Genomic DNA, 11063 nt, shown 5'->3' on the forward strand with positions numbered 1-11063 from the left:
ACTTCCATCCAGAGAGGCTGGTGCAGCTCCCGGCACTGTGGTTTTAATTGGATGATTGGTTTCCTAAATTGTTGGGAGAGTCTTGTGTGGGAAGGAAGTATGGTTTGCGGGGAAAGGGACACTAGAAGTCTCAGTCACCACCAGAACTATGTTCTTTCTACAAAAGGCAAGCAGGTATACAGGTGGGCAGGCAGGTGGGTTTCCCCAGTCTGGGAATGAGCAGCACAGGCTGAGATTTTCTCATCCATACTCCCCTTCCCTCAATCCCCTCCTGTCCCTGACTGGGCAGTCCTAGCATTGTGCTAGATAGAGCTGGCTAACTTATTTAGCATAGCCCTCATTCCCCCAACCCTTGTAATTCCCTGCGGGGTGAAGAAGTGATAGGCTCTGAGATTGAGGGCTCAAGGGAAGCCTTTGGCAGGCTCTATGACCGGTCCTCTTAGCTGCTGACTCTGGTCATAGTCCTTTGGAGATCAGGATTAAAAATGTGGCTTTAACTCTCTCTCAACCCATGGAAGATGAACAGTTCTCCTTAGGACTATTTCCAGGCTTTCCAACTGGTGGAAAATGCAGGTGGGGAAGAGGGAGAGGGGACACAAAGGCCTGGATTCATTTGGGAAGTAGGACATCTATTACTGATAGCTTTCTCTGGCCGATCTACTCTCTCTCTCTGAATCGTTTGAGGCAGCTCCTCAGCTTTCTTTTCTAGAAGGTTGGGGAAACTGTGGGACACTGAAGTTGAGCCTACAGTTTACCTTGAATGCTGTGTTTGCCAGTGTTTGGGCAATTCTGAGTAGCTCTTATCTAAGGCAAATACTTCCAAATCCCATCTGGGCAATAGTCTTGGCAGAATTTACAGTAAAAATAGTAATAATGAAAGAAGTCTGCAGTTAAAAGTGACTGACCTATGCCAAGAGAGGACTTTGCAATGAACAGAGCCAGAGTCTTCCTTTATCTCAATCCACCCCCAAGCACACCCTGGGACAAGCCCTTCTCTCTCCTTGTTCACATTTGTCCCATCCTTGGATTGGTACAGAACAGGGTGTGGCATACTCTGGAGATTGCAGGATGTCTATGTTTCTGTGTAGGTTAGAGCTGCTGCTACCGCCCCTGCACCTCCTCAGGATGGTGCAGGGGTTTCCTGCCTAAGCCCAAAGCTACTCAACGNCTCCGGTAAGGACTGGCCCCTAGAAACAGGAGCCTTAGGCAAATGGCTGGGGTGATGTTGGGCTCCTTTTGCTGCTTCAGTTTGTCATTCTCCTCTAAGCCTGTGTGAGCCTAATCATCCACTTCTCATCCTCTCATCACTTCATCATCCACTTCTCTGCTTCCTTCTCAGGACCTTGGAAAGAACCCTGGGTCAGAAGTCAAGAGACTTGGGTTTCAGTCTGTTTTTAAAAAAATATTTATTTATTTATTTATTTATTTATTTATTTTGGGGGGTGAGGGAGAGGGGAATCTCAAGCAGGCTACACACTGTCAGCACAGAGCCCCAGAAGAGGCTCGATCTCATGAAGTGTGATTATGACCTGAGCTCATATCAAGAGTTCCATGCTTAACCTACTCAGCCACCCCAAGCCTCCCTGAGCTTCATTTTTAAGTAGTTGTGTCACCTTGGATATGTGGTTTGAGTTATCTGAATTTTACTCTCTTTTGGTTGTTTTTTTAAGAGAAAAAAATGAGTGAAGGAACTCTCCTAACTACTTCACAGTGTTGTAAGGATTCTTACAAGATATGAAAATGCTTTCTGAGCTTAAAAGCACTCATATAAATGAAGGATATATGTGCTCCCTCCTCTTCTTCCTCTCATAACTGTCCTCTGTCTCAGTAGATATTATCTGCTCTCCTTCCTATCCTTTTATGCCTTCTACTCCCATCCATTGGTTATCAGGCCACCTATTACTCTCCAAACTGAAGGCAAATATGTAAAAGCATGAAGGCAATTCCTATATGAGTTGTCTCTCTTCTCCCTACCCCTCTGCATAACCTACCCTCACATTTTTCCACTCCCTATTATCAAAGCCCAAACCCCTGGCTTTTGGTAGGCTTTGGCTGGAATGAGGCAGTGTAGAGAAGTTGAAAGGGTACAGGCTCTGGAGTCAAATAAACCTGAGTTCAAATCAGCTCTACCAGTGATTTAACTGTGTGACCTTAGGCAAATTACTTAACCTTCCTAGGCCATAGTAGTGCCTACCTCATAAGGTTGCTGCTTTGAGGATTAGTGGAAGTAGTAACTTAGGTAAGGGTTTGGCCCAGGTAGTAGGGAAGCAATGAATAGTCATTATTGTCAGTTAAGGGGAATGGGCCTGATGGCTGTACCTAAGCTGGCCTCCAGCTTCCTACCACTTGGTCCTCAGCTCATGGTTCATTTGTGGGGGATGGCTTACAGAGATGATTATAGTGTACGCATTTTTCTCCTTCCATATGTCAAATCTCTAGCCTCTGGAACTGTCATCCTTTGGGACCCTTGGGCTGCATATATTTGTATGCATCCTCACACAAGTGAGTGTCCATGTTCAGTCACCTCACTTGCCCTTTCCACTTAGTGTATCCTATGCTACTCAGAGGGAAGGCTCTGAGAAGCCTCTGTTGATGAGTATTTTGACATAGTTTTGAGTTCCTCAAGGGGAAGAGGGCAACCAGACAGCTGCCACTCCTAATGCCCTTGTTCAATTTCCTCCCCTTCCCAGCCTGATGCTGGGCAATCAACTGAATTAGCTGATGTCCACACTGACACAGCTCCACATCCATGAACCTACTCATTGGTTTTAGTACTGTACTCCATGCGAAGGTGCATTGGGAACCTCTATGGGTGGGTAAGATGGAGGGCTCTGGGCCTCCTCCCATTTCAACCAGAGCAACTCCTCTTTAATCTGTTTGATATATTAAAGTTCTACATAAATGTTTGGGAAAGAAAGTGTTTTGCCACCTAAAAAGAAGGTTGAAAATCACTGGTCTTATGCATTATGCAGCGCTCGCCTAGAGGCTTTCTCAGACCACAGTGGAAAGCTTCAACTCCCTCTCCAAGAGATTATTGACTGGCTGAGCCAAAAGGATGAGGAATTGTCAGCTCAGCTGCCTCTGCAAGGGGATGTGGCCCTGGTACAACAGGAGAAGGAGACCCACGCGGTAGGTTTGAACTATGGAGATTGTGGTGTGTCGCCTCTCAGCTGGGAAGGGAGTTTTTCTACAGTGTTCTGACAGATGGGTACTTAACCTCTGCCTAGACATCTGAAGTAACAGGAGGCTGGATACAGTTTTACTGGTTTTTGGATAGCACTCTACCAGAGTAAGTCAAACCTTCTCTCCCTGACCCTTTCATCAAATATTGGCCTACCTTAAAATCCTGCCCTGATTTTCAGTGGGGACATGGGAAAATGAACATAATAGAATGTTAAGTGAAAAAAAAAACATAAGATATGAAACAAAAGCAGGTGGATCTCAGTTGTACAAAAAACAATATAGATGTGTGTACATGTGTACACACAAAAACGTAAGAATAAACTATATCTCAAAGCCCACAATGGTTAACTCTAGCTGATGAAATTAGAGTTCTTTTTAATTTTCTTCTTCATACTTTTCTGAAATTTCTAAGGTTTCCATGATATATATTACCTCTTATATTCAGAAATTAACAACAGATATTTATTAAAAATACATAATACAGTAGAAGAAATAATTATGTGACATGGCAGAGGTGTTAGCTAAGGCTACAATGGCAATCACGTTGCAATATGAATGTATCAAATCAGTATGTTCTATATCTTAAACTTATACAATCTTCGATGTCAATTATATATCAATTTTAAAAATGGAAACAGAATGGAATACAGTACAACAAGAAAATAAACTATAACTACATGCTACAACATGGATGATTCTTAAAAATAGTATGTTTAGTGAAAAAAATCCAGGTACAAGAAGAGTACATACTGCATAATACCATTTATGCAAAGTTCAAAAATGGGCAAGACTAATCAGTGGTATTAAAAGTCAAAATACTGGTTACCTAAGGGGAAGGGATGAGATAGCGACCATAAGGGGCCCTTGAGTGTACCTGCTGGGATGCTAGTGGAGTTCTGTTTCTTGATCTCAGTGCTGGAGATCACAGACATGGAGTCACTTTATGGAAATTCACCAACCTGTACACTTTTGATTTGTGTACTCTTCTCTCTATTTCAACAGAAAAGTTAATTAAAATTATAATATAAATCCTACCTATCTGTTTTTTATTTCTCTAAAGCCCCTTATTGGGGGAATTTCCGGGTCTTCCAGACAGCCAAGATTTCCAACACCAAATCCCCACATTTATTTCTACTTTGTGATATATACAGACCCATTTCATACTAAATAGATCTCCCTGTGTCAGAGTCATTATTTCGCTGATAGGGATGACTGCACCTCTTTATGTCTGGGTAGCCCAAAGATGCATGATAATGCTAAAGGATCAAGTTGCACCAAAGAGAAGAAAGGTTGTCAATTGCAGAATGGAATCTGAAGCAGTTGAAAGACTTTAATTCCCTGTTGACCATGTTGCTAAACTTCATAGGCCTTTATGGAAGATGTCAAGTCTCGGGGCCCCTATATCTACTCTGTGCTGGAGTCAGCTCAGGCCTTCCTGTCCCAGCACCCATTTGAAGAATTAGAGGAGCCTCATTCTGAGAGCAAAGGTAGGTGATCTTCCTCTCTTTTGACTTCTTCTTGAGCTATGAATTGCTAAACACCTTCCTGCCTTCCCCAAACTCAAGTTTCTCAGCTGTTATCTAGGAGGATGATTTTTCTCTTAGGAGCCCAAAGTTGGTAAGGAGCAAGACTTTCACNATTCTCACTGCAAAAAAAAAGCAAAGAGAACAAAAGGAAAAACAAAGAAAAAGAAAAAAGAAAAAGCAAAGAGAATATAACCTGGAGCAGGGAAGACCAATGTGTGGCCCAAAGCTGTATGTGGCTCTGTGGAGCATCATGTGTGGCATTCTAGTGAGACATAAAAAAAGAAAAAAACAAAAGACTCAAATGCATTGAGCTGACTCTGAATAAAAGTAGTAGTATGTCCTTTTAAAAAAATTAACATTCATTTTTGAGAGAGAGAGATAGAGTGCAAGTGAGGGAAGGGCAGAGGGAGAGGGAGACACAGAATCTGAAGCAGGCTCCAGGCTCTGAGCTGACAGCACAGAGCCCAATGCGGGGCTTGAACCCATGAGTGGTGAGATCATGAACCAACGACCGGTGAGATCTTGACCTGAGCCGAAGTTGGATGCTTAATCGACTGAGCCACACAGGTGCCCCCAGTAGTATGTCCTTTAAAAATGTACCCCTTGGGGGTACCTGGGTGGCTCTGTTGGTTAAGTGACCGACTTCGGCTCAGGTCATATTCTCGCGTCTGTGAGTTCGAGCCCCACATTGGGGAGTTCGAGCCCCACATCGGGATCTGTGCCGACAGCTAGCTCAGAGCCTGGAGCCTGCTTCAGATTCTGTGTCTCCTTCTCTCTCTGCCCCTCCCTTGCTCACGCTCTGTCTCTCTCTCTCAAAAATAAATAAAGATTTTTTTAAAAAATTTAAGTACTCCTTTAGATAATAAATAAATAAAAATAAAAACATACTCCTTTATTCTGACATAGAGAGACATGCAGTGATGCTCTAATCAATGAAAAAATGAAAAATCTTTTTTAAAATCTAAAAAGTTAGGCAATGACATTTCAGGAGAAAATTTATTGTGGGTCTTTGCTACTGAAACTAGTGACTTCTAGCCCCTTTCCTCAGTAGAGTAGGCCACGCTAGATCCAGATTCATATAAGGGAGCAGGGTGGGATTCTTAGGGTAGCCCAGCAAGCCCTTGTCTCTAGAAAGAGTTCTCAACCTTTCAAGACTGGTATGCATAGCCTAGAAGGATCCTTTGTTAACTGAGCCCTTTGTTAAAGCTGTTGACTCTCAGTTTACTTCCAGCCCCTCAGCCTGTAGGAGGCTAGTAGTCAATTTACTATCCAATGGGCCTCAGATAGTACAAGTTCAAAAGAGAGCAGGACAGCTCAGTTAACCTGGAGTTTTGGAGGTCTGAATCTACTTCTGAAGGGAGATCTAGTGGAGGATGAAGAAGCCTACAATTTAGGAGCCTACATAGAAAAGCTGGGCAAGTTATGCTAACTTCTCCTGGGCATAAAATACCTCCCTTCTTTGGATGGAAGTGGGCAGCAGACAGTAATGTAAACTGGCATTCCAGGGTCATGTGCATAGGATTCTGGATGATTTGCTTCACTGTGCCTCTTAAAATATTTTACTCACTGTTTCCCTTGCCCTTTTTTAAGAATATGAAGAAATCCTCATGGTAGGTGGAAAATAACAGCATCGTTTCTTGACTGTGGTGTTGGATCCATGAACCTACATGTGTGATAAATTGCATAGAACTAAATATACACACAGGTGCACATGAACACTTTACAATGGTCTATCTTTGCCTCTGTCTTTCCCAGGGCTGCCCCTGACAGGTTGGCCTGACCTGCCTTCCTGCTTGCTCTTACAGATACTTCTCCCAGACAGAGGATCCAGAACCTTAGCCGCTTTGTGTGGAAGCAGGCAACAGTGGCCAGTGAACTATGGGAGAAGCTGACAGCCCGCTGTGTGGACCAGCACCGCCACATTGAGCGCACTCTGGAGCAGTTGTTGGAGATCCAAGGGGCAATGGAGGAATTAAGCAATACTCTGACCCAGGCTGAGGGAGTCCGAGCCACTTGGGAGCCCATTGGGGATCTCTTCATTGATTCACTCCCTGAGCACATCCAGGCTCTTAAGGTATACAGGCCACCTAATCTGGCTAAAGTCTACCCTGAAACCTTTCACTCCTCCCAGACACTGTCCATGTCCCTGCTACTGAAGCTTCATTATTGGCCCAGATTGCAACTGAACCTTTCCCAGTTTATGTGCTGGATTTTGGGGCTGGTTTAGCTGGAGCCTCCTCTGTCCTTCTACTGTCTTCTCTTTCCCTGGTGTTTTCTGAGATTAGGAAAGGAAAAGGATAAGGACAGTGGCCACCCTTACCTTCATTCAAATGGCCTAATAGCAAGCACCTGGATCGTGCTATTGAAACAAAAATCTTTGGGTGAAGAAGGAGGAGTTGAGGTGAATGATTAATGGTTCCTCTTACCTACTCTCTCTTTGCTGGGGGACTTGGGTCCTGGTTCTATAGCTGTTCAAAGAAGAATTCTCCCCCATGAAAGATGGAGTGAAATTGGTGAATGATCTGGCCCATCAACTTGCCATTTCTGACGTACACTTGTCAATGGAGAATTCCCGCGCCCTGGAGCAGATCAATGTTCGGTGGAAACAGCTACAGGTAGAAGAGAAACCTGGAGTGAGCCAGAGGAAAGAACTTTGATATAACTAGGCTTGGGGGAATCTTCTTCTGTCCAAAAGAAAGCAAAGGGACATTAAAGTGGGATGGGACCTCCCTGGGAAAAGAATAATAGAGCTTTTGGGGCCACAGGGAACAGTCTTCTCAACCTCTAATCTATAGGAGGTAGTTGAAATGAAGATTTGAGAGGGGTCTGTCTAATGTGGGCATTTAGGGCCGACGGAGGCAGATAAGGAGTGATTGTGGCCTGTAATTAAGGATGCTCTTCTCTGACCCTTGGGAGTGATGTGGAAGGGCTAGGAGTTAGTCGATCATGGAAGGATTTAGAGCCAGAAAGGAGCTAGCCTGTGAGGGACTTCACAAAGATTTCTGGAAGTGCCTGGTAATCCCACACTAAATATCTGGAATGAATTCACTCTGCCTCTTTCCATAGGTGTCAGTTGGCGAGAGGCTTACGCAGCTCCAGGATGCCCACCGGGACTTTGGGCCTGGGTCACAGCACTTCCTCTCCTGTACGTGAGACAAACTAGACTTCATTTAGCAGAACCACAGATAGCTTCCAAGAGAGTCTACTCTTGTCCCTTGGGGGCCTGGTAGGAGCCCAGGATATCTTGACATCCAAGAAGCAGTAAGGATAGAGCAGTGTAGTATAGTGGCTGAAAGGACAGGGTCTCAAGTCAAAGAGACCTGGTTCTGAGCCACTGCTCCTTGACTTAATAGCTGTCCAAACCTGAAGAAAATAGCTTAACCTTTCTGAACATCAATTTTCCCATATGTAAAAAGAAGAGAAAATATTACCTAACTCATAGGGTTATGGGAGTAGTAAATAACTTGAATTTTCAACAATATTTATTGAGAACCTAATGTGGGCCAGGTAGTGTTCCAAGCACTGGAGCTAATCAGTGAGAACAAAACAGACAAATGTCTTTAGACTTGTAGAGCTTCTACACTAGTTAAGGAAGCCAGAATGTAAACAAATAAGTAAAATCTATATAAGGTAAATTGATGACAAGTGCTGTGGGGAAAAAAAAAGAAAGCAAGGAAAGGTAGTGCTGGACTTAATGCAGGAGGCATTGCAGTTTTGACTAGGGGAGTCAGGAAAGGCTTCACCAAGAGCTCTCAGGGAACAGAAACCTCAAGGAGACAAGGGAATTAGCCATGTGGATAATTGAGGGAAGAGCACACCAGGCACAGGGAACAGCAACTTCCAGGACCTTATGGCAGGGGCATGCCTGAGGAACAGGAGGAGGCAAGTGTAGAAGTAATTAGGAGAAGAGGAAGCAGGAGATCAGAAGGGTAGCAGGAGGCCAGAGCACTAAGGGCCTTGTAGGCTATGGTAGGAACTTGGGATTTTACTCTGAATGGAACTGAGAACCATCGAGGGGTTTGAGCAGAAGGGTGGCATTGTAATAATCTAGGTGAGGGATTCTGGTGACCCAGGTCAGGGTGGTAGCAGTGGAGACGGTGAGGATATACAGATGAGAAAATTAGATATGTACACAAAGCATTTGGCAGAGTATCTGGCTCATAGTAAGAACTCAATAAATGTCAATGGAAGTTAGAACTATAGCTATTAGATAATCACTGGCATGCAGTTATAACTACAGATGGCTCTTGTATCCAGGAAAACTGCAGTGAGGAGGTTGGCTAGGTAACTTAGAAACATCTAGAAGATAAAGACATGGGGCAGAGAAGGGCATCCTTTTCCAGAATTCCTCACCAGAAAGAAATGGGCAATATCATTTCCCATTGTCCCACAGGACTGAGAAGCTTGGCCTTCTGGGGGAAGGGTTTTGAGCCTCATGAGAAAAGTAGGGTCAACTTCATATCCACAGGAGCACTGCAGTTGAATGGGGAGAAATGGCAGCCTGCCCAAGGAAGAGGGCCCCACCTTCAGGGACTATTAAGAGCTAGAAATTCGAGTCAGGCATCCATCTTTGGGGCTTGACCACCTATTTGGGAGGACAGAGAAAGGGAGTCATCAGGAGCATAAAGAGCATTAGTGGCCAACTTCGTTCTTTTTTTTCTTCTCCTTCACCAGCCTCTGTGCAGGTTCCCTGGGAAAGAGCAATTTCACCCAATAAAGTTCCCTACTACATCAAGTGAGTGACCATCTGAATTAGAAGCAGGTCATTCACCTGCCTACACTTTTCCCTCGCCTATCCTTTATTCTCCCTGTCGCTGTTACTCCTTATCTGTTGGGATTCCTCCATTCAGTCCAGTTTTTCCTCCTACTCATCTCAAGAGCTCAAGATTCTGCCTGGGGACAGAGAAGGACAGATACCATATGTTTGCACATATATGTGGATTAGGAGGAACTTAACGGAGGATGATGGGGGAGAATGGGAAAGATAGTTGGGGAGAGGGAGGGAGGCAAACCATGAGGGACTCTTGAATGCTGAGAACAAACTGAGGGCTGATGGGGGTGGGGGAGAGGGGAAGGGGGGTGATGGGCATGGAGGAGGGCACTTGTTGGGATGAGCACTGGGTGTTATATGGAAACCAACTTGACAATAAACTATTTAAAAAAAAATTCTGCCTGGGGAAAGGTGAACGCTTGTGCTTTGGGATCTTAATGGTTCACTCTTGGATCCTGCAGCTCCTTGCATCCAAACTATCACTGAGTGAAGTGCATGTGTGTGTGGGGAGGGTGGGGAGGTGGTATGGACCCTGGTATAATTGATGCTTTTGTTTGTAGCCACCAGGCTCAGACCACTTGCTGGGACCATCCCAAGATGACTGAGTTATACCAAACCCTGGGTAAGAATTTGGAGGTCATGTATAGGGTGGAGATCTATATAGCTGCCTTTTTCCTGTAAGAACAGAAGGGAATTCCATTCATCAAGCAGGTCAGGGTAGAAAGGAGCACCTTGTCATTTCTCCAGCGGCCTTCCTTCCTTTCCCCTCTGCACCCCCCTCAGCTAGTACATTCTTCCTAGACCATTTTACCATCACATTAGGGAATTATTCTTACAGATTTGAACCAGACCTGCTTTGAAAGACACTGTCTAGGCTATGATGAATGTGACTTCCGTGTGCCTTAGATTGGGCTACTGAGATTCACCATTAAGGGTGCAAATTTTATCCATGCTGATGCATGTGATTATAGCTCATTCATTTTCTCTGCTGTAGAGTGTTCCATTTTATATACCACAGTTTCTTCATCCAGTTTACTGTTGATGGACTTTTGGGTTGTATATAGTTTGGAACTAATAAGGACAGTGCTGCTAAGCTCTTGTACATGTCTTCTTGTGCACATGTGCATGTTTTTCAGTTTACAAGTCTAACATCATGTCAGTGTGTTGTCAACAGACTAGAAAATTTGAAAGTGCAACAGATCCTTTGCAAGAGTCATATTCAATATTAATTTTGATATGTTTTTACTTTATCAAATCTAGTAAGGTAATGTCTCCTGAAATATTGTGATTCAGTTATTTATACATGCACACATGGGGTGTACATGCTGGACGGTGATGTAAAATGAATGTCTTACTGTGCAACTTCGTCAACAAATGCTTGGAAATCACTGCTCTAGGATATGTAGCTGGCTGTGTTGTGGGATATGCGAATGTTCAGTTTTACTAGGTACTGCCAAGTTGTTTTCTGAGGTGATTGTATCAGTTGATACTTCCACCAGCAGGTCCTCATTTATCCATATCTTTTCTAATACTTGCTATTGTCAGACTTTTTTTTTTTTTTTTTTTCCTCTCTTTGGGATGTT

General features: G+C 44.0%; 1 protein-coding gene across 1 annotated transcript in view; it reads left to right on the forward strand.

Moving 5' to 3' along the window:
- Positions 1 to 11063, forward strand: part of DRP2 (dystrophin related protein 2) — a 28720-nt gene that overhangs the window by 4612 nt on the left and 13045 nt on the right. Inside the window, 8 exon segments of the mRNA XM_077776439.1 lie at positions 1089 to 1213; positions 2919 to 3129; positions 4550 to 4670; positions 6515 to 6783; positions 7178 to 7324; positions 7776 to 7854; positions 9384 to 9444; positions 10041 to 10102. Of these exon segments, the coding sequence (XP_077632565.1) occupies positions 1089 to 1213; positions 2919 to 3129; positions 4550 to 4670; positions 6515 to 6783; positions 7178 to 7324; positions 7776 to 7854; positions 9384 to 9444; positions 10041 to 10102 (1075 nt within the window).

The sequence above is a fragment of the Crocuta crocuta genome, unplaced genomic scaffold, assembly GCF_008692635.1.
Source record: "Crocuta crocuta isolate KB4526 unplaced genomic scaffold, BGI_CrCroc_1.0 scaffold1529, whole genome shotgun sequence".
Taxonomy (NCBI): Eukaryota; Metazoa; Chordata; class Mammalia; order Carnivora; family Hyaenidae; genus Crocuta; species Crocuta crocuta.